The sequence below is a fragment of the Petaurus breviceps genome, unplaced genomic scaffold (genome assembly GCF_028583685.1).
Source record: "Petaurus breviceps papuanus isolate PSGF00001 unplaced genomic scaffold, PetGlider_PUasm1.0 90763, whole genome shotgun sequence".
Classification (NCBI taxonomy): Eukaryota; Metazoa; Chordata; class Mammalia; order Diprotodontia; family Petauridae; genus Petaurus; species Petaurus breviceps.
Window position 1 is genome coordinate 631148 of NW_027187340.1, and position 24164 is coordinate 655311.

The 24164-nt window shown below is 35.6% G+C and overlaps 1 protein-coding gene and 1 long non-coding RNA gene across 4 annotated transcripts in view; one reads left to right on the plus strand and one right to left on the minus strand.

The window, feature by feature from the left end:
• MAP3K20 (mitogen-activated protein kinase kinase kinase 20) overlaps window positions 1-24164 on the plus strand; it is a 218622-nt gene that overhangs the window by 129988 nt on the left and 64470 nt on the right. For all 3 annotated transcript variants that reach the window (XM_069068421.1, XM_069068424.1, XM_069068423.1), the window contains exons 9-11: window positions 7099-7173; window positions 13962-14068; window positions 23870-24005. In XM_069068421.1, the coding sequence (XP_068924522.1) occupies window positions 7099-7173; window positions 13962-14068; window positions 23870-24005 (318 nt within the window). The remainder of the gene's footprint in view (window positions 1-7098; window positions 7174-13961; window positions 14069-23869; window positions 24006-24164) is intronic.
• On the minus strand, window positions 7-13934 carry LOC138146502 (uncharacterized). Its single transcript, XR_011164501.1, has 3 exons — window positions 13725-13934; window positions 12272-12311; window positions 7-709 (listed from the first exon to the last, which is right to left on the minus strand). It is a non-coding gene; the product is annotated as an uncharacterized lncRNA (long non-coding RNA).

The window sequence follows — 24164 nt, forward strand, 5'->3', positions numbered from 1 at the left end:
AAGACTACGTTTCTACATTCAGGTACATAGATCAGAAAACAGTATTGGGGTTTTGCAAAAGACTTTTTCATCTTCTTCAAATTGAAAGTAAGTTCACGCTTATGGAAAGATTAGCAGTAGGAGCTAACACAAAGGGTCAAAGTGATGTTATTCCTCATGAATGGACCCTTTACATCTAATTGTTGCAGCTTCACGTCGTGATGCTGTAGATCAAAAATTGTACTAGTACTGTACTAGTTTCTCAGTCTCAATTGTAAAACCTAGGGGTTTGTTCTTAGTGATGAAAGAAGCCATTGCGTCCAAGGTAGGGGAACAGTTTAACTCCATCTCCTGCGTTTAGGACATCTTTTTACTGGCCGGGAGTTGATCTATCTGTAAGAGACCTTCAGCTACTTCAACTTAACTCTCCCAGCAGGAGTCACTATAGTACAAGAAACTGTCGCTTAGATGAGAATTTCAAAATAAAAGAAGAAAAAATAGTTTCAAAAAAGGGGAAAAATTACAGTTTTGCCACCTACGTTCACCACGACATTGAAGATGAGCTCCTCACTGGAATTGGCGAGGCAGTGGCATAACTGTTCCCTTCTTCACGCAGAGCCTTTCCATTTCAAAAGGACTTCAGTGGCGTAAACACCGTTTGTGCTGTGTCCCCAGCCTCGCTTTTCTTCTTTCCACAAATTGAGGCTTTCAGTTAGTTGGACCTATGAGCCTACATCAGAGAACATGGCACATTCATATCAAAGGGAGCAACTACATTTTGAAAAGGTTTAAAATTGTGACTGAAACGTACAGCCATGGAAATTCTCAGCATAAGGATGAAGCATTCAATATCAAGGTATTATGGGAACGTAGATAACCTTATGGAAGCATGCCATTGTCTTTGCAATACAATATAACTTTATTTCATATAACTTCATGATTTTCAGATCTTCTCTAACCAGTTCCCAGAAGTAGCTAAGGCAACTATAGATTAAATTAACAAATAGTCAAAAAAAAATAGAGGAAGATTTGGGATTAGCACACTTTAGACTTTTAAAAACATGCTTTAAATGTATTAGATTGTTTCTTACCTCCATGAACTCACAGGAAGAAGTTAGAGTAAACTAAAAAAGTACTGTTGACTAGTAGTAACCGAGTTTTTATCTCTTCGAACACTTAATATAGGATAACTTGCAAATTTGTCCTTCAGAGTCATTGGAGATGGCTAAAGTTTTCTGGTTAGCTAATTAAATGGGGGAAATATATTTGCTGATTATAAGGGGGAAAAAACCCTTAAAATAAATTTGTGGTTGAGAATATGCATTTATTTTTGTTTAATAAGGATTTTTCAGCTTTAATTAATTATGATGTTGTTTGCTGATATGCCATTAGATAAATGGTCACACATTCACAAGAGAACTGACATCTTAAGTGTACAAGATGTAACTGAGGAGCTTGACAATTGAATCTTTGCTAGTGAGGTGGCTAGATGTTTGGTACTGACCTTGCAAATGAAAGTAAAGAAAATAACTGATGTTCAAAATGAAATTCAGTCTCTTCTTTTTAACTTTTCTTGCAATAAATCTGAGAAAAGAAACTTCCAAGGATAAATGTATTCTCCTGAATATATGCAGTGCAAGAGAATGCTTGAAATCAGAAAACAATATTCCACATGAATGATGGCAAGGTACAGCTGTGGATCCAAAGCTTAGTCAAGACAATGGAGTAGTTGTGAAGGATGTGAAAAGGAATTTGAAAGCTGGCTTTGGAGAATTAGCTCTAGGATTTGGGGATCACCATTTTTTAAAACCCTTCTTACCTCTCAAACTTTGCAACAGAACTATGGGTTGGTCATGCAACTATTTTACTAAGTAGAAAATTCCTTTATGTCTTCAAGGTCCATTTCTAGTTCACTCATGCATGAACCATTGTTTACAAAGGTGGTGATGTGTTCTAGTTGGTTTATGGGAAATGAGACTTGTAAGATTAAGAGACAAAGTATCTGATACTCTAGGTTAATTAAATAAATGTATGTCAATCAAAGAAGGAATATTGCTAAATTCTCCTAACAAGATGGAAGAAAATTATTCTATATAAAGATGTTTGTTTTCCTCCCTTTTCACAGGATTAACTTACCAAAACTATAGAACTCAAATTTTCAATAATTTCCATTATCATCTTTCAAAAGGAGGATAAAGATCTCATTAGATTATTAGAGGCATTCATTCTAGTACATTAAGTTTTCCTGTTGGCATAATGTGAGGGCTTTGGAAGGGATAATTTTATTTCCTGTTGAAATTGTGACACTACACCAGTTCTTAACCTGGGGTCTGTGAACTTTAAAAAAAAAATTGATAACGAATTTCAATATAATTGATTTCCTTTTTAATCTAATTTTATGTAATTAAAAACATTTAATAATCTGAGAAAAAAGAATGACCAGGTTCCACTAGACTGCCAAAGGGACCATGACACAAAAAAGGATAAAAACCCCTTTTTACATTAAAAAAAAATAAAATGTATAGAGTTCCCTGACATCCTAAAGAGATTCTACATGAAAAGTCTGTTGAACCAGTGGGTATCAGAAATAAAATCGAAAGCAATGCTGAATTAGCACTGAGTTCTTTGAAGAACCTAGCAGCCAGGAAATTGATCAGGCATTACTAAGAAGTTCAAGTTTATAACAAATTTGGAAATGCACTCTAGTCATTTTAATGAGATTGAACCAACGACTCATTCAGAATGTTATGACAGCACAATTCCTATTTTTTAAATACTTAACTTCTTGCTTACTTTAAAGAATGTTTAACCCAAACAGGAGAATTACCATCCATATTTAAGATAGCTCTCATAAAACTTAATCTATTGCTTTGGGATATATTTTAGAAAAAAATTGAGTAAATTTTGAAATAGTATATTTCTTTAGAAACTCATTCTGAAAGAGGCACAACATAATTTTGGGAAAAATTCATTTCTAAACAAATGTTTAAAAATATTTTTTAACTTACTATCTGGATGTTTTAATTTGTTATAAACATTAAAGTTTTTTTTATTTAGTATTTTATTTTCCCCCAGTTACATGTAAAAACAATTTTTAACATTTTTTTTTCATATTTTGAGTTCCAAATTTTCTTTCTTCCTCCCTCCACTCACATCCCCCTACCCCCATTGAGAAGATAAGCAATTTGATACAGGTTATACATGTGTAGTCATGCAAAAAATTTCCATATTAGATACATTGTGAAAGAAAACATAGAGGGGGAAAAAACCTCAAGAAAAATAGACAAAGTAAAAAAAAAAAGTATGCTTCAATCTGTATTCAGACACCATCAGTTCTTTCTCTAATGAATAGCATTTTTTTTTATCATAAGTCCTTCAGAGTTGTCTTGGATCACTGTATTATTGAGAATAGCTAAGTCATTCACAACTGATCATTGTGCGATATTGCTATTACTTTGTACACAGTACATTTCACTTTGCTTCAGCTCATGTAAGTGTTTCCAGGTTTTTCTGAGAGCATCCTACTCATCATTTCTTATAGCACTAATCACATACCACAATTTGTTCAGCCATTTCCTAATTGTTGGGTATCCCCTTAATTTCCAGTTCTTTGCTACTGGAAAGAACTGCTATAAATATTTTTGTACATATAGGTGCTTTTCCTTTCGGTTTTTTTTTTCTCTTTTAGGATACAGACTTAATAGTGGTATTGCTAAGTCAAAGAGTATGTATGGTTTTATAGCCCTTTGGGCATAGTTCCAAATTTCTCTACAGAACAGTTGAATCAGTTTACAACTCTACCAAGAGTGCATTAATGTCTCATTTTCTCACATCCTTTCCAACATTTGTCATTTTTCTTTTCTGTCCTACTAGCCAATCTAATAAGTATGAAGTAGTATCTCAGAACTGTTTTAATTTGCATTTCTGCAATCAGTAGTGAGTTGAAACATTTTTTTCATGTGACTATAGATAGCTTGAAAACTGTTCATATCTTTTGATCATTTATCGATTGGGGAATGGCTCTTATTTTTTTTTTATAAATTTGACTTAGTTCTCTATATATTTGAGAAATGAGACCTTTATCAGAGAAACTTGCTTCAAAAGTTTTTTCACAGCTACTATCGTTAACTGTATTTCCCTCCATCTTATTTCTGTCCCCCATTTGTTTTATTCTCTCTCCTGGATCTATTTTCCAGGTCAGTTATTTTTCCAATGAGATATTTCACATTGTCTTCTATTTTTTCATTCTTTTGGTGTTTTTTTAAATTGTTTCTTGATTTCTTAAAAGTCATTAGCTTCCATTTGCTCAATTCAAATTTTTGAACTCAAGTACTCCTGATTCCAGGGCCAGTGCTCTATTCACTGCACCACCTAGCTGCCCATCAATTCAAATTTTTAAGGAATTATTTTCTTCAGTGAGCTTTTGTCCCTCTTTTTCCGTTTGGCCTAGTCTGTCTTTTAGGTGTTATTTTCTTCAGTATTCTTGTGTTCTCCTTTACCAAGCTGTTGATTTGTTTTTCATGATTTTCTTGCCTCACTCTCACTTCTCTACTCAGTTTTTCCTCTAGCTTGATTTTCAGCTCCTTTCTGAGCTTGATTTTCAAACTCCCTTTTGACCTCTTCCATGGCCTAAGACCAGTTCATATTTTTCTTGGAGGCTTTGGTTGTAGGAACTTTGACTTTGTTATCTTTTTCTAAGTGTGTGCTTTGTTTGGTCTTCACTTTGTATGTCAGAATTTTTTTCCTATTGTTTGCTCATTTTCCCAGCTGATTTCTTGACTTTTAACTCTTTGTTAAAGTAGGGTTCTGCATCTTAGGTGGAGGGTGCACTGTGCCAAGCTTCAGGGGTTTTGTGCAGCTATTTTCAGAGATACTTTTAGGGACCTTTCAGTTCTTCCAAGGTGGATGATCTAAGAAGAGGTATTTACTCCTCTCCTCGTTTGTTCTCTGGTCTGTGAGTGACCACAAACACTCTTTTCAACCCTGGAACTGTGACAAGGGTCCCTTTTCCACTATGGCAGTAAGCTGTACTGTGCTTATGTTCCTCCTCGCCCTTGGAACTGCCACCCAGGACTGTGACCCAGATCCAAGTATGGGCAAGGCAACAGAGTCCTACCTCAGTGCTAACAAAGAGACCCCTGTAATATTTTTCTGACCAGTTGTTGAGCCCTCTTACCATCTGTGGCCTGAGAACTCCAGAAGCAACTGCTGCCACTGTTTTGTTAGGCTTGGGGCTGTTCTGGTTTGGCCTGTACTCCACTCTCACCAAGGTGTGACAGACCTTTCCTGGTGACCTTCTAAGCTGCCTTTGGTGTCTGTGGACTGAGAGTCTGGAAACCGCTGTTGTTGCCACAGATTCAGTCACTCTGAGGTCTGCTTCTGGTTTGCTGGGGCTAGGGCTATACTGGCATGGCCTGTGCTAGACTCTTACCAAGGTACAATAGACCTTTCTTGCAGCCTTCTAGACTCTTTGGCTGGAAAATTATTTCACCCTGACCTTTTGTGGGGTATTCAGAGGGGTTTTGGGAGAGCTCAGGTGAGACGATGCTTTTTCTCCATCATCTTGGCTCCACCCATATTAAAATTTTTATTAGTCTTGTAAGTGTGGTACTAAAATGTTTTTATTTCAGAATGCTTTTAAATGTATTATGGAAGTCTTCAGAAAGTATAATCATAATTTAAATGTCTTTAGGCTATTTTAAAGCAACTCTAAACCACTAAACCAAATATAAATATGAAATATCTGATTGTATATTTATCCAATCTTTCCAAATATATGTTTTCTAAAGAGAAATAAGTTACATTGCATATTGTCTCCTACATAACTAGCTGAAAAGTTACTGTAGTTAAGAAATAATTGGAGTGATATGTTCTACTGTCCAAATTTCCAAGATGTGGAAAAATAAGAGACATATGCAGTTGCCATACCAAGATAATTCTTTAAATAACATTTTAAACTTAACATTTCTACTTGAGTGATTAAAAGATGCATTTGATTTCATACTTATAATTAGACAATATTTATTATTTTTAACAGGACTTTCCCCCCTCCATAAATAGCTTACATAAATGCCTGGCTGTTTTCATAATCTAAGTGTTTAGAGTTTTCTGTATGTTATATTGGGGGGGGGGGTTAAGGTACAATTTAATACATCTTATTCCACCATGCTTGAAAATTGTCGAGATTAGAATACATATAAGTATGTGGCATTCCCTCTGATAAAAGGAGGGATTTCTTTCTTTTTTATTGTTGTGGCTTTTTAAAGATATCTTAAGCTAGATATAGACTATCCACCTGTAGCTGATTTTAAAAATAGCAACTCCCTTTCCCCAGATTTGTGGCCCCTCCCAAGTCTGACTGAGTCCATTATTTAAAATGTGGATTTGGAAAAAATCTCTTTTGTAAAACACACAGTAGCACCCCTCCATAACTCTGAGACCAAACTGGTCTTGACGTAGTCTAACTGTAGTATATCAAACTTTCATTGTACACAGTTGGTATGTTTGGGGAGACATGATTTGGCCCAGGGTATGTCCCAAACAGTGTAATAGTGAATCAAGCTATGATAGGATTCTCCTGTCTTGGTTTTTTCATCTAGTTCTTTAGTGCGTCTATACATGCTGCTGAAAAAATGTGTAGTTCTTTAAATTTATCTCTGTGATCTCCCAGGCTAAAGATTCCCCCTCACTCCCAGGCATATTCTTACTGTCAAAAGCCAAACTGGTTTCCTTGCTGTCTGACTCATTTCCTGATGGTTTGAAACTCCATCAGCAACCTGAAGAAATACAGTTATAGACTGTTGGTTTTATTTTCATTGTTGATGTAAGTTCTGACTTGCCCACACTCTGGATTCTTTCAGACCTGTCATAGTTCTTTTTAGACTTGCTCCTATGTTGACTTTTATTTGTTGAATTTTACCTGTTGACCTCTTGTGACTTAACTGGGGAGGGAAGATTTATATAAAGCATAGTCCTTATTAATCTTTTCTAGTCTATATTAATAGTAGCTTTACACTGCAAATCTTACTCAAGCTACTGTTCAGTTTTTTAAAAAATAGCATTAGTTGAACCAGTCATTCTTTGTTCTTAATTAACAAGTACATCCTATTTCTAATGCAGAGATTAACCATTCCCAGCAGTTGCCCCAGAAGCTTTGCTGAATTGCTGCATCAGTGTTGGGAAGCTGATTCAAAGGTATGTTAAAGTGTTAATGATTTTAAGTGTTTTTCAGTTTAGATTTTACATTTGATCATGCACACAGTATCCCTAGTTCTTTGCATGCAGGAAAGCTAAAGTGTTGCTCCTGTAGAAATCTAAGCCCCATAGTAGTCAAATTATTTGTTCCTTCCAGTGCACTACATTTTGACCTGTAGTCAAAGGGGGAAGAGAACTGTGGTTCTCTCTTTCTCAACATTTTTATGTCAGAATTCTTGACTGCCAGTCAACTGAAGCTTATAGTTTCTCTAACCTTCTCTTGTTGAGGGAAAAGAGCCAGAGAGGTAAGAACTGGGATTGTAAACTGGTTCTTTTACCTTCTTTATTTCAGTTGAGAAATCAAAGGGTTTTTTCTTTGCAACTTTAAGTATCAATAACTTAAGGACACATCCATGAAATCAGTTAAGTGCTGAAGCCAACAGCCTACTCAAAACATTGTAAATGAAGGACTGACATTTTTTAAACAGAGCTGGCATATTAAACCAGTAGACCTTTAAGCAATTGAGCTTCTGTACTGATGAAGATACTGGCTTTCAGGTTTTCGTGTTGCTGTAACAGCCAATGATCATATAAATAACAGACTTTTAAAAGAATAGACATATTCCATGTAATATTACCCAGAGAAATGTTTCATAGAAACATCTTCAAGCCCCCCCCAATAAGTCCACTAAAATGCCTTTCATTTGTAACATTTATGACATTATTCCTATGAAACTTACTTCCGCCTGTAATGTTGTTTCATTTAGCAGTATGCCTTCTCAGAATCAATGAAATCATGTGGGATGTGTCTGATTATGATTTTTGTTCCATGTTCAGTCTCAGTGGTTTGAAAGCATGTTAGTATTTAATTTGAAGAATTCTAATCAGTCAGTCAACCAGAATTTATTAAGTACCCACTATCTACCAGACATTGTGCTAAGTACTGGGGACCCAAAAGCAAAAAAGATAGTCCTTAAGTCTTCCCTGTCCTCAAAGAACTTTGTGCTGTGGTCCGTCAGTTAATAAACATTTGTTAAGAACCTTCTATGAGCAAGCCATTGTGCTAAGGGCTGGGAATGCAAACAAAAGTAAAAGAATTCACAGTCTAATGGGGGAGACAACATGCAAACAGCTATGTACAAATAAGAAGTATACATAATAAATTGAAGATAATCAATAGAGGAAAGAGACTAGAATTGAGGAGATTAGGAAAAGTACTTCCAATAGACAGTGGGATTTCATCTGAGACTTGAAGGAAGTCAGAGAAGCCAGGAGGCAGAGAGGAGGACTGAAACCATTCCAGGCAAAAGGAACAAGCCAGAGAAAATGCCCAAAGCTGAGAGCAAAAATGTCCATTTAGCAAAAATGACCATCACACTTGTATTCTTAGCTATTTATCCATTGACAGTGAGTGATAATTTTCAAGACTAGTAGTCTAGAGCATGTGTGTTATATCAGGATAAGTTACTACTTTTTCCCAATGTATTTGTCAAATCTGACATTTTGACAATAATTAGAAAGTTTTTCCATCATAAGATTTTTTTTGTTGCTTTTTTCAGGTTTTTGTGATACCCAGAAAGCTAATTTTTAAAGATTTGATTTCATTTTGTATATGAATTGGTTATGTATACCTATGTAACTAGTCACTCTGAAAAAAAATTAGTCTGCAACATGAAATCTTTTTATTTCTTAAACTCCATTCAGTATTGTGTTGGACTGAAAATAGATCATACCTTTTTTCTGCAAAATCTGGCTTGTATAAAACTTGAGTGGACCTGTAATCTATATTTTTATCTATGTATATATCTATTTCATATATATTATATATGGCATATCTATGTTTTTATCCTATCAAAGACAGCTCATTTTAGGGTCATGTTCTGTATTTAGGTCAGTCTGTGTTTGGATCAATTATGGCATAGAAGTATGTACTAGAATTTGAATTTAAAGGATTTATAGTGCTTATATAATCATGTAGCTCAATGTAGCTGTAGCAGGTAATATCTAAGCTACAGTGATCTGAGGAATAAGGACCAAAGGATCATTTTTTCATTTTCTACCCATATGACATTCATAGCAAATTTTCAGAGGTTTTTTTGTTTGTTTCCTACCTCTCTGTCATTTTGTTATGATAAAAAGGTGGGGGTGCACTTACCATAAATACCTTTGTAACAATCACACAGTCTGAACCCAACCTGCTACTTTCCTACATAAATTTGTTCCAGCCAGTGTATTCACTGTATCTTAAATTTGTCTTTGATTTTCTTTCACTAAATCATTGTCTCTCTCCCCACCCACCTTTTTTATGCTTATCTGACTTCCTTCAGGCCATAATTGAAGTCTCATCTCTTGCACTGGATCCATCTGAAACTCTTCTAGCTGCCCACTTAGCTTAAGCTCTCTCAGTAAATACCCTACTTACTCTCCATATCATCCACTTAGCCTATATTATATGTACCTTATAATGTTACCTATCTTTATAGGTATACCTACTTTATTGCTAAACAGTTGCCAGCAGTGAATATTATCTTATACTTTGTATTCCCCAGGGACATAATAGGTACTCAGTAAATATTAAGTAGTCACACAAATCAGATTCCCTAAAATGCAGACTTATACATTCACTGCCTCCTTTTGAAGCTGGAATTCAGAAACTGTTCAACCAATGGAAAATAGTCTGTGTTGAATGTTGTTTTCACATGTTTACTAATACAGAAGTGTGACAAAACGCAAAGTCAGCAGGCCGTCCGTAGCCTACAATACTACTGAATGTGGCCCAATCCATTTATAATATAGTTTCAATGTCATTTTAATGTGTTGATGTAATAATAAGAAGAAAAGAAATATATAAACATTTGTGGGTTTCTGTGTCAGTATGTGATCCTCAGGAATCTTTAGGTACACTTTAGTGCCCCCCATTTCAGTTTGTTTGACACCATTGTGCTAATGAGCGGTTTAAGTAGAAAATCCATTGCTTATGTGTGCCTATTGGAATAAAATATAGAGCTTATGTTTCAATAAATGTTCTTCTACCACTAAGCAGTTGCTAGTTATAGTGCCTTTCTCCTCATAATTATCTTGTATGTATTTTGTACACAACTACATACATACCTGTTGTCTCCCCCAATGGAATATCACCTCCTCAAGTGAACAGACTATTTTACTGACAGAGTACCAGGGACAAAGTAAGTGCTTAATAAATGCTTATGATCGATAATAGATATACATGATAGTTGGTTTTAAGTAGGTGTCAAGTCATTCAAGGATTATGTCAGTACAAACTAAAATATAGCATTTTAAACCAAATTAGCTAGAAACATGAATTTGAGAATAGAGAAGAATCCATAAGCAAAACCAACATTTTTTATTTAATTTATTAGGTATTTATTTAAATACCTAAACCATTTGAAGGAACTTAGGCCCAAATCTGACCATGATACTAATGTGTATGTATTTAGTTTCATTGAGCCACATGTAGTGATTATTTGATCCTGAAGTATAATCTCTCGAGCAAATTCTAACTTTCCCATTGTGAAATTAGGAGTCTGAGGGTAAAACAAAACAAAAACAACAAAACACACAAAACCCCACAATTCATCATTTTTCATGAAGCTTTTTATCTCAGAATTCATGGGCTCCTGCTGACTGCTTTTCTACCTAAAATCAAAATCCATTATTTGTGATATTACAATTATTTACTCTGCAAGTGAACTGTAGTCTCGCCAATATTACATTACACCTGATCAACATTGGGAGAAATTAAGACAGTGCTAAAGATGAAGGAAGGAAAATAGTGTAAATACTCCCTGGGCTTAGTTAAGCAATTCTTTCATTGTTTTCCATGTGCTCTCTGTCTCTGGCCTGCACGCTTTTCATTGAGTTGCATCCATTGACTACTGCCAACTCTTGTCAAAATAACTCACTTGAAAGAGTGGGTTGACGTCTGGACTCTGAATGTGTGTCTTAGTTTGGTTTCTCATTTCAGGGGTTAACTAAGAAATGGCCCATCTTCATAATGTAGGAAGCGCTTGGTTCCCAAGAGAAAGAGAGGCACCTCAACACTGTTCTTACTTGTTTTTGTGATCCCAAATTAAAATGCATGTTTTAATTGCTGCAACTGTAATTTGTTCAGAAATGGTATAATTATGAGGCGTGATGGAGAGAGAATGTGCATCATCCTTTTATTATCTCTCTCCATTTTTGTTTTAACCTTTTGTCTCAACCTTGGCTAGAGTCTGTCAAATGGAGTAGTACAGTCACTGCTCTCTAAAATAAATACATTTAACTGCTGCATTTTCCATTTTCACTGAACGGTACCATTCTTTTTTGTCTCCCAGCCGTAAAAGAAGCTGTAATGTGGATCAAAGTTGTGAACTTAGTATGATTTTGAAAGTAGTGGGTTGTTGATTTTTTTTTGTTTCGGTGGCTTAGGAATTCCCCCTCCTCCCCATACTGAGTAAAATATTCCTCCAGTGTCCCATTGTGGAATGAAGGTGACACAGAGTTCTTCATTACTGCCTCTTAGAATGAGCATATATATTAACTCTACCAGAAGACTCTTTTTGAGCAATACTACGACTTAGCGCCAATCCCTTCCAATTACCTTGTATTTATTTCGTCTGTACTTTTATATTTCCAGGTGTATGTGTTGTTTACCCTGGTAGAATGTAAGTTCCTTGAAGACAGGAACTAAACATTTTTTTCTTTGTATCTCGAGTGCTAACACAGCATTTGGCACACAATAGGTGTACCTGCTGCCACTATAGTGAGCATAAACAAATAGTTTTTGGAAAAATAAAAATTGTTAATTAAAAAAAAATTAAAAGACTAGCCAAGGTGGGAAGGATTTGTTTCTTGTTTTAGCACCAGCTTAGCTCAATACTAAAAACTCTTCACCAGGATGTTGGTTAGTAAGTGGAGATTTTTTTTCAATCATGGCAATTTATATAAATTCTCAACCAAGTTGCAGGATTGCAGTCTGTTTCAACTAAAAGAGTACTTACATCAATGTAATACAGATCTTTGCTGTACTAAAGTAAGTAAAAGATAGAACCTAATAGAAGGAGCAAGTTGTCATTTTAAGAGTATTCAATATTACCTTCACAAGTTGGGGCTTGGGCACAGATACTCTTTTTTTCCTGAAAAAAAAAAAACATTCTTTATTGACCCTTCAGAGGTTTCCTAGTTCAGAAAGAATAAGTAAAAGGAAAGCAACCTATGTTTCTTCTTGTGCATAATAGATCAGTAGTTAAGAAATCATTTAGCCTAAAAATTTGTCTTCTCTCTGCAGGTAAGGCTCCTATAAGGACACCTTTGGTCTTCCTAATTGGTCTCCCTATTTCTAGTGTCTCTCCCTCACCAATTTATCCTCCACACAACTGTCAAAATAATGTTCCTAAAGCATATGTCAGACCATGTTACAGTCTTACTCAAAAACTTGCTATGGCTCCCTCTTAACTAAGGATTAAATTTAAAGGCCTCAATTTGAAGGATTGAAGTCCTTCAATAACAAAGCTTCAAACCTGCCTTTCTAACCTTATTTTGTGTTATTCTCCTTCCTACATTCTATACCATGGTACATCTAGCTTTCTTTGACAATTTTCCAAATCTGACATTGCATCTTCTCTAACCATCCCCCGTGCCTGGAATAAATCACTGCCACCCCCCAAATCTATGGATCAGAATCATTTTCTTCCTTCAAGGCAAAGTTCAGGTACCAGCTCCTCTGTGAAGTCTTTCATGAGCTTCCCAATGGCTAATGCTCTATTCTAGACATTTCATACTTACTTTCTTGTTACCTGCCGTGTCCCCCCACTAGTAGAATGTAAGCTCCTTTAAACCATGGATTGTTTTATATCTGTGTTTGCTTCCCCAGTGCCTAGCACAGTTATTGTACAAAGAAAGCATTGGTTGAATTGGTTCATCCCATCTTCTACAGGAAACCTTTCCTGATCCTCCTTAATGCTGGCATCTTTCCTCTGAGATTATCTCCAAGTTATCCTGTACGTGTCTTATTTGTACACGGTTGTGGGTTCCTTGAGAGAAAGTTTTTTTTCCTTTCTTTGTAGCCCCAGAGCTTAGCACAGTGCCTGGCACATAATTAAATGCTTAATAAAGGCCTATTGACTTGACTGATCTTCAAATTTGCCTTGCATGAGTGAGCTATCAAGTAATACTGAGTTTCTTTCCCTTTTAAAGAAGCCTTTAATAAAGACTCCATCTTTATGACCAATGTCCTTAAAGAAGACTATATAATTTTTAAAATTAATTTCTTGCAATCACTCCTCCCACCCCCCATCCCCCATGTACTTGTTAGTTTGGAAAGATATCTTCTTAAATCCCCTGGAGGCTCTCTTCCAGAAGAAAATATCAGACTGATAGTTCCAAAATGATCTCTCAGACATGTCCCTGAAGTAAGAATCTGATCTTTTTTAGTGTAGATGATCTTGATACAAGGCAAAAAGGGATAGACTCAAATCCATCAAAGAAGGTGGGTACAAATCCCAGTTATGGAACTCATTACCAGTGTACACTGGGGCAAGTCACTTTACCTTTCTTGACTTCAGTTCCATCTTCTCTAAAATTAGATGAGTAGAATTGAAAGGTCTTTAAGGGTCTAAACTCCATGTCTATGATTCTTTGATCTCTGTGTGGGAAGGATATAATTTTTCTCATTAAATGGAACTTATTGTTATATTTATATCTCCATTAACTCCAAACCAAGAGTATCCCTTTTGATATATGTATAATGATCCCTACTGAATGTGTACTTTTCCTGTCTTTTTCAGAAACGTCCATCATTCAAGCAAATTATTTCAATTCTGGAGTCCATGTCAAATGACACTAACCTTCCTGATCAGTGTAACTCATTTCTGCATAATAAGGCAGAATGGAGGTAGGTATCTGCATTTTTGAAATCCCATCTCTAAACTACATCAGCCTGGCTTAAAGTTATTTTTTAAATATGGGGATAAGAACTGAACCTGTGATTTAATTGGTACAGGGAACTCTTGGATGAAAAGAAAAAAATCCCTCCACCCCTGCAAATTAGGTTTTTCTCTGCAATGTTTAGTCTTGGTGAGTTTTCTGGGGGCACTAAGAGGTTGTGATCTGTTGAGGGTCACACAGCCAATGTGTGTCAGAAGCCAGATTGTAACCCCTGTCTTTTTAGTCACTCTCCATGCTGCCTCTCAGAACATAGGAACTATTTAAACAGCATGGGCAATGTCGGGGCTGAGTACAGGCCAAGAAGCAGGATAGAGCCTCCCTCTTCCCAGTCTTAAGTACGTTCTAGAAATGTGACCACTTCGGTGAAAAGTCTGATAGCCTATCTAATATGCTCTCCTCTTTTATAGGTAGACAGAAAATAACATGAGTTTCCCAAACAGTGTTCTATGGAACTTGTTGCTTTGTAGTGTTTGGAAAAGAATACTGAAATCAGATATTCTGCTGGAGAAGATTGTTACCAGACATCTCTCTGTGTACACTCTATATTAGGAAGCTTTGGCTTTCATCCAGTTAGAACACATCTATAAAACTATTTCCCAGTCTTGAAGCTAGTAAACCAGTGTACTGGTAGATGATGAGAAAAGAAGGGACAAGGAATATTCTTTTTGAAATGAGATTTTAAACATTTACAAAGTTACCGAACTCTATGAATTTGGTCATAAACAGACTTAATAATGATGGAATTACATCGTGTGAGTGGAAAAAGTGAGCACAGGATGAAGAATTTGAGCCAGGTCACATGATGCTCGAGTATAAATAGCATGTTTTAGAGCTGACATTATTCTCCAACTGACTCAGCAGAGATTCTAAGTAACTTCACCCCAGCTCCCTACCACTAATCACTAAGGAGACACTTTGCGCCATCTGCTGATAACAAATTAAAACTACAAGCATTTAGAAAATGAGCTGCCTACCTACTGCTGTTCCTGTAATTAGGCATTTTCTTCAGGTTTTGTGTTTTTGTGGCTTTTACATTGAACTCATTCATTTTCATTATTTTTAGTAAATGCCTCACTAGAACCAGGGAATTTAGGACAAATGAATTAATTTAGAGATTCAAATGAGTCTTTTCCTAGACTGAAGGAAGCAACAGAAATGAAAAATAAAAACTGTTCATTTCCTACTAAATCAGTTGGAAATAAGGAAATGAAACACTGCCAAACTGGGATTTCTTCTTGAGGTCTAACGAATTTTTAGAGTTTATAGCTAGTGATTTAGTACAATGTAGAAATGATGAGAATAGGAAGAGATCACAAAAATTCAAATGTCTGTGAATTTAATTAATTGATTTTTCATGATGAAAATAAGTTATTATTGAAGGCTTTTCCACTATCTAAACATTATCATATCAGTCACTTAATCATAGTAGCACAACCTAAACCTAGAGAAATTTAGTGACTTGTCCAAAGTCATATAGGGTAACAGAGTAGAAAACAGTTCTTCTGGCTCTAAATATTCTTTCCATTATGCCACACTTCCACTAGTGCTCTAATGAAGTACTAGTCTAATGCTTTGTCATGACATGAAGGTGATTCGGGATTCTCCAAGGCTTTGTAAACTCTAGATCAAATGTTCTTAAATTGAGGAGGTTTGTGGGGGGGGGGGGGGGGCGTTCTGGCAAAGCCCATGTACCTCCTCTCAAAATCAAGTTTTTAAATAAATAAAGTAAAATACAGAGGATTACAAAGGAAACCAATTATGTTGAAAAACAATTATCAAAATTTTTTTTAAAAATAAGTTCACAGACCCCTGGTTAAGAACCACTGCTCCAGAAGTTTCTGGCAAGATGAAAAGACTTCGAGAAAAGTTTTCACAACCAGCCATGTGGCTACTCTCTGAGGACCAGTTTCACTAGTTTCTAGTTTGTTTGTAAAATCTACTAATTTTACAAATCTAGTTTGTAAAATCTACTAATTACTAGATGGTCAGCTACTAGGGGATGATTTTACTCATTTACTTTTTTTTCCCTAGGAACTCATAAAATTGTTTATTAAGTCATGGGATGGTTGTAATGTATGTTAATGGATGAAGTACACTCATGTGTAAAATCACAGGTCCTTTATAAAGTACTGAAGGAAGCCTATATTATATAGAGGCAGTAGTATTATATAGTATTTGGCTTGGAGTTGGGACGATTTAGGTTCAAATACCACCTCTAATATTTATTATGTGACCCTAGACTAGTCACATAACCTCTATAGGCCTAAAGCAATTCCCTAGGACTTATGTACTAAAATTTTTGAGATTTAAGGCTTGGTACCAAAAGTTTTCACCCTAGAAATACTATTTGAAATTCCTTTTTTAAAAATCTGGGTATACTTGAGAAATAACATTGTTTTGTAAAGTCTCTGCTTAGGATAAGCTTACAAATTTTATCTTTCTAAATTAGCACAATTTATTTTGCAAATTTTCTTAATTATTAAAATAATTCTCTAGTCAATAATTCACTTAAATCTTGTCACCTGTCTTCCGTGAGATGAAGTACAAACAACTCACTTTTTTTTCCTTTTTTTGGTAGAAGAACATTGACACTAGAAAATACCATGATTTTTTTTTCAGTAGACATAGTTGCATGTTGTCAAAACCTTCAAAATATTTTTCAGCTTTAAATTAAAATATATCCCATATGAAATACATATGGAGTCTCATCCTAGTCTTACAGATAACTAGGAAAAAGATAAATAATAGGAGCCCAAAGCCTCCAAAGAGACTTTCTAAGCTAGGAGGAGTCAGCAGCTTTTTTAGACTTTATTGCCAACGGGGAAGAGGCAAGTAGTGCTAATGAGTTGTGTTCCATAAAAAGTAAGATAATATCACATTGCAGTGGTATAAACATGTGCAATGAAGTTTCACCTCCATTATCTCATTTGAATCCGATTGCAACTACATAAGGTAGGCAGGTGGATATTATCTCCATTTTACAGATGAGAAAATTGAGAAACAAAATGACTTGCCCAGCTCTGAAGCTAGGACAAGACTAGGATCAGAGTTCAGATCTGCTGATTTCCTAAGTCAGAGGTCTTAGTGCTACGCCATACCTAAGTAGAAAAAGAGGACCGAAGTTGAGGTTTTTGTTTTCTTTTGTTTTGAATTTTTAAATAGAAAAGTTCACAAGAGGGAGAGAGGAAAAAGTGGGGGGGGGGAGAAAAAAAGGAAACTGATAGAATGAAAAGTGATCTGCTACTAAGAGTTGCCTTACGTGCCTCTCTGTGGCACCATTTCTATAGGTTTTAATCTTTTTTGTTGTAAAAACGTGTGTGAAGACCACACAGTAGTTTACTGATATTTTATTATGTTGGACATTTAGTTTGATATAAATTTAGTTCAAGTTATATAGAAAGCTGGGAATATGACTGGACTCAGTTCACTTTAATGAATCAGACTAAAAGTTTCACTGGATCATTCAGGTGTTTCTTAATATAATCTGGCACTCAAGTCTGATATTTGCATAAAGCTTTCCTTATTAGTGGAGTGCTCTGTGCCCACCTGAAGGGTAGAGCAGGCTAGAACTTGGGAGAGGAACCATCCTGGTTTCTGGATTTTAGCTGTCAGAGAAGACACATTTTGTTCCAGATTCTCTTCAGCTCTCCCCCACAGGTAGGTGTAGAGTATTGAATAATCTTCTTTCCATCAATAGAGTCTTGTGCAAATGCTAGACTTGAACCCCCGGTTACATTAATATCTTAATTTTCCAAAAAGACTAGAATGAAATATCCATTATTTACCACATTTCATTTTTTTCAGGTGTACAAGATACCCAGATTTTAGCCAGAGTCAAATTCTACAAAGTGCTTTAGAAATCATGGAATTTGGACAGTTACCTATACCTGACAAAGCTCCATAGTGTACATGAAGTGAAACTTTGTTTTCAGAAATAAGCTAAATATATGGTTTGAATATGCCTACCAAGTCTTCTTGAAATTAGATTCTTTCCACTGCCTTTCTGGGTGGTAGAAAGGAAATTAAGTGTTTGAAACTTTTCATAAATATGTTAGGCCACAATATTTTCATCATGCTTCATCATTTACTAGCAAATTAGCAATGATTGAGTTCATGATTACAAGTATTAGGGAGCCAGAAAATGTCTTCTGGGTAATATTTTCCATTTTCATTAGAAGCCTTAGTTTCCTACAGTTGCCTAAATCCTTTTAGGCAAAAGGCCTGTGGTAATTTGAAGGGCTGAAGTAGGTGGGGTGTGTGTGTGTGTGTGTATGTGTGTAAGAGAAATCAGATTTAGAATGTGTATTTTTCCATGCCTCCTGCAATTTATTGTTTGTTAGTGTTCTATACTGATGATTACAATATCATGAAAACAAAATGCAAAAATTAAAGACCATTAATCCTTGGATTTTGTTCTACATGTGTAAAAATCATATATAGAACATTGATCATTGTGACAGATTACAGTTGTTCATGAATTATACGATGTAATGGCTTGAGGATTAATTAGGGGAAACAAATATCAGCCATGTCCTTTTTAGATTCCTGTATTTGTGAATTTTGCACTTATTTGACAATAAAGCTTTTCCTCTGATGACACTGATGATTTATTATGCCATACAACTTTATAAAAATACATAACGTGGCTGAGGTTTTTTTTTTCTTTTGCAGACTGACCTTTTATTTTAAAAGAAGTTTCTGTCTAATGAAAAAGATAATTATAGTACAGAGCATGATTTTGACATGAAAAACTGCTGTTAGTAGGACTTTACCTTAGATGGATTTGGCTCAAGAGAAAACCATAATTTGCATAGATTAAAACACCTAAAAACTACATTTAAGTAGCATTGAGGTTGAGTCAGGGAGGGTATCAACAAAGCAAGGGGGACTGCTGTTCTTAATTTGTCCTGCCAGCATAGGTATTACAGCCCTCACAGCACATTGCATCAGGCACTCTTGTTAGCCCTTGAAAGGCACAGGGAAACAAATTAAAACAAATTAAAGATAAGAGATGTTCTGTTCGTGCCTTCAATCTATATGTTTTTATCTGTTTGTGTCACAGTGTATAGCTTATTTAAATGTTGACTGATTTTCCAGGGGGACTGGAGATCCTACGGTGTACATACATAACATTTTCAGTCCTGAAATTGGGGATAAATCCTTGACTTAAAGAACAAGCAAAAATGTGTTTTTGGCCATTTGTTCTGATAAAAAAAAATACATTGGAGAGATCAGCATAATTGATGAGAGAAGCTAATGTTCAAAATGGCAGGAATACCAACTACCTACCTCTTTTAAAATCTAGAGAAGGGTGAGGGGCATGAGTTTTTGGCTATTACATTTTCCCCATCCATCTATTTAAAACACAAACTCACACACATTCCAAAACCTTTCCCTGGGAATGACAATAAAAGGGGACTTTTGTGTTTTGTTTTGGGGTTTTGCTGCTGTTCTTGTTTTTGGTTGTAATACCCCAGGACAAATTTTAGGATTTTTTTTATATTAGTACAAATCCTAGGCAATTAATGATTAAGTGCTCCTCTTTTGGATCTTAGTAGAGAAATGTTTTTTCTTAAATCTATATTTGTGATTTAATTGGTACAGGGAACTCTAGGTGTGGAAACTCCCTCTGCAGACCTAGGACAGCAGCTCACCTTCGACTTAGATGTAGACTTACAGTCTTGTCTGGGCACTGAGAAGTTAAGTGACCTCCCTGTAATTACAGAGCCAGTATGTGTCCAAACCAAGACTTGAATCCACATCCTTCTGGCTTCATGGCCAGCCCTGCCCCTATCTGCTAAAGCAAAACAGTCTCTAACTAATGATGATATTTTTGTGGTGTAGGTGCTTTCAAAGTGCTATCCCTGTGTGCTGGTGCACAAAGGGAAATAGGCTCTTTTTTTTTTCACCTAAGTGATTGATTCACAAAGAACAAGTGCTTGAGGGTGGCACAAGCAGCTGCTTTTTGTCATTAATTACATCACTTGTTTTAACGAGGCACTTTTCAGACTACCTAATGTGATTAAAGCATATTATGATATTAATTGCATGCCAGATTCCATCTTAGTGGGATATAAAGTTTTTGGTCCAAATTTAGACCTACCTTGACACCTGTTCCGTGGAGAAGTTTATGTTGTTCTGAGTATATTTAGATACATACATGTAGTTAGAGTAGGAAACCACAACAGGGCACTGATTTACTCTCAGTTTCCTTGGAAGTGAAATGCCAGGCTTTCAAGTAAAGGTAACAGTTTTAGTTAGGTACAGCTACCCTTCATTTTCAACTTCCTAAACCAAAGATTTGGCTACCTATGACAAGATGCTTCTGAATAGTGCCTTTAATAGCTGTTGTTAGTGCTTGACTGTCATAACCATCATAAACATATCTTTCTCCTCTTTTCAGTCTCTTTGTCTTAGTATGCCCCTTCTGACTTTCTTTTTTTCCTTTTTTTCTCCCTCCCTATTTTGCCTTGGTCTTGCCAGTGATCAACAATGACATTAAAAGGCATTTAAAAAGAATGCTAGATTTGGTATCAAAAGTCCTGGGTTTAAATCCCAGCTCTGCCACTTGCTACCTATATGACATTAGGCAAGTCACTTAACTTTCTGGGGCCCCAGTTTCTAAAGTGAAAGCATTGGACTAAATGAACCCCCCTAATGCCAAATAATTAATTCTGTGATCCCGTTTGGGGTGCTCATTCAGATCTCAGAGATGCAAGGAAACTACTTAAGTCTGTAGGGATTATTTCAGGGGAAGTAACTAGAATTATTTTTCTTTACAAAGAGAAAGGAAACATTTAATATAACTTTTTAAGGGAAGCTTTGTGTTATTCTTGGCACCTGAGTTTCTAACTATAGATTCCAAAAATCTCTCCTGAAAGAACTCCTGTTTCTGAGAGGTGGAGTTCTTAATCTTTTTTTATGTGTACATGTTATGGTCCCCTCTGACACTCTGGTAAAACTTATGACATTCTAAGAATGTATTTAAATGTATAAAAACATATAGGACTACAAAGGAAATTATATTGAAGTATACCTAGCTAGTTAGCCATTTAGCTACCTTTAAAAGCCAATTTCACAGGCCCCAAGTTAAGAACCTATATGGTTCAATTCAATTCCACTTAAAACACAGTTAATAACTGCTTGCTCTTTTCAGAACATGATGCTAGGATGAAGGAAACATAGAGTTTAAGTAAGACATAACCCCAGAACTTGTGGAACTTCCATTTCATAGAGGAAATTAGCACATACATATAATTACAATGTAAAATTATACACAGTGAATGGAAAACAGTGCTTTATGATGTTCATTGGGAAAAATTTGTTACTAGGTTGGAGAAGTAGTTGGTGATAGTGGAAACACCAAGGAAGGCTTCGTGTAGAAAGTAGGGACTTTATAAGCATAGAAAATAGTATGAACAATAGCAGAAAGTTTGAGACAGATTCATGGAGGAGAGTAGTCCACTTTGGTCAGAGTCTAGAGTACATATTAAGGAATAGAAGGAGATATCTGGAAAGCCAGGAAAATGAATTTTGGACTTGAAGCACTATGATGTGATCAAAGGATATGAATAAGGGTTTTCAGAAGAAGAAATCACGTGAAAAAATCAAGTCACGTGAAAAATGCTCTAAGTCACTATCTATTAGAGAAATGCAAATTAAAACAACTCTGAGATACTGCCCCATACCTATCAAACTGGCTAACAGGACAGAAAAGGTAAGAGACAAATGCTGGAGAGGATGTGGGAAAATAAGGACACAAATGCACTGTTGGTGACGTTGTGAACTGGTACAACCATTCTGGAGAACAATTTGGAACTATGCCCAAAGGATTTTAAAACTGTATATACACTTTGACTCAGAAATACCACTACTAGGTCCAAATCCCAAAGAAATCAATAAAAAGAGGAAAGTACATATATGTAAAAAAAATTTATAACAGCTCTTTTTGTGGTGGCAAAGAATTTGAAATTGAGATGATGCCCATCAATGGAAGAATGACTCAATGAGTAATTGCATATGATTGTAATGATATACTATTGTGCTATAAGAAATGATGAGTGAGATAGCTTCACAAGAACCTGGGAAGACTTATGTGAACTGATACAAAATGAAGTGGGCAGAACCAGGAGGTTATTGTACACAATAAGAGCAATAATGTAACAGTGATCAACTATGAAAGATTTAGCTACTATGATTGAGACAGTGATCCAAAACAATATCAAAGGACCTATGATGAAAAGCTCTATCTCCAGAGAGAGAACTGATGAATTCTGAGTACAGATTGAAGCACATGATTTTCATGTGTGTATGTTTGCGTGTGTTTTCTTTTGTAACTTGGATAATATGGAAATGTGTTTTGCATGACTTTGAATAATTGATATCACTGTCTTCTCAAGGTGTGGGGGAAGGGTAGGAAGGAGGGAGAGTTAACAAAGTAAATTAAAATATTTTTTTAAAAGAAAAGAAAATGAAACACTATAATGTCCCTGAAGTGAGAATGAACTTAGTGCTGAGACTTGCTATCAAGATTAAAGCAGCTATTACTGAAATTCTCAAATTACTCATTACTATTTTCAGTGGTATTATTAGTTATCCAATTGAGATATAGAGTTCTTTTTTCAAGTAACAAGTATTTATTTTATTAACCTGTCCCTCCCACTACCCCCACTTACTTGAGTAAATTTTTAAAATAAGATAAAAACCAACTCTGTCAGTATATACATAGCTGCATAGTCCAGCAAAACAAATGTCCAAAAATGTCTCTGCATCTTAAGTACGTCACCTCCCTCTCAGATGGTGAGTGGTGTGTTCTATTTTCATTCTTCTGAACTCATAGTCTATCAATGTATTAACCAGATTTTTGAAAAATTTTAAAGCAGTTTTTCTCATTGTATAAATTGTTCTCCTAACTCTGTTCACTTTGCTCTGCCTCAATTCGTAAAGGTCTTCTGAGTTTGCTTTGAAATTGTCTATTTCATCATTTCTTACAGCACATATTCTACTGTGTGCATAAACTACAAAAAAAATTGCTACATATGTTTGTGTTCACATAGATCCCTTTATTTTTTTTCTTTGCTGCATAGGACTAGTAGTGATATAGCTAAACCAAAAGGAATTCATAATTTGATAACTTTCTGGATGAAGTTCCAAATTGCTTTCCAGAACAAGCAATTCACTGCTCTACGAACAATGCACTGTTTTACCTGTTTTCCTAAAGTCCCCCCCTCCCCACCATTTGACATTTTTTCTCTCTTGTTTATCTTTTCTAGTCTGATAGGCATGAAGTAGGACCTCAAAGTGCTTTAATTTGCATATCTCTAATTATTAGTGATTTAGAGTAATTTTTTCATACAATGGTGGATAACTTGGATTTCTTCCTTTGAAAACTGCCTGTTCTTATCCCATGACTACTTATCTACTGGGAAAATTGCTCTTATCTTACAAATTTAAGTGAGTCATCAGTGAATTCCCAGGTCACTCATTATCAATGGTACCATTAGTTATTAAAAAGAAAAAAAATTATAAAATCTGGATTTATTTTAAAAGAACTTTTAGAAATTGCTAAGCATATCTGGTTTATTGTTCTAACATTTAATTTTACCTTTTAGTTTTTAAAGACATCAGGGTTTCGGAAACTAAATATTGTATGATGCTTGAGTTAGAGCTGTCCTTTTACTTTATTTAACAATCTGACAATTTATATCTGCTGAAAAAACTCAAGACTTACCTAGTTGTCCTGATACAGATGTGAAATCGAGGCCACACTTGAGAGGCTAAAGAAACTGGAGCGAGATCTCAGCTTTAAAGAGCAGGAGCTGAAGGAAAGAGAGAGACGCCTAAAAATGTGGGAGCAAAAGCTGACCGAACAGTCCAATACTCCTGTGAGTACATACTATGACATGAGCTTCCTCTTCCCCACTCCCCCTTTAAAGAGCATTTAGAAAGACTGGCTAAGCATGGCAGCATGGCGTCTACTCTCATTCTTTCTCCCCATGGCTTTGCAGGCAATAGTGTCATAGTGGTCCGTCATTTACATCTGA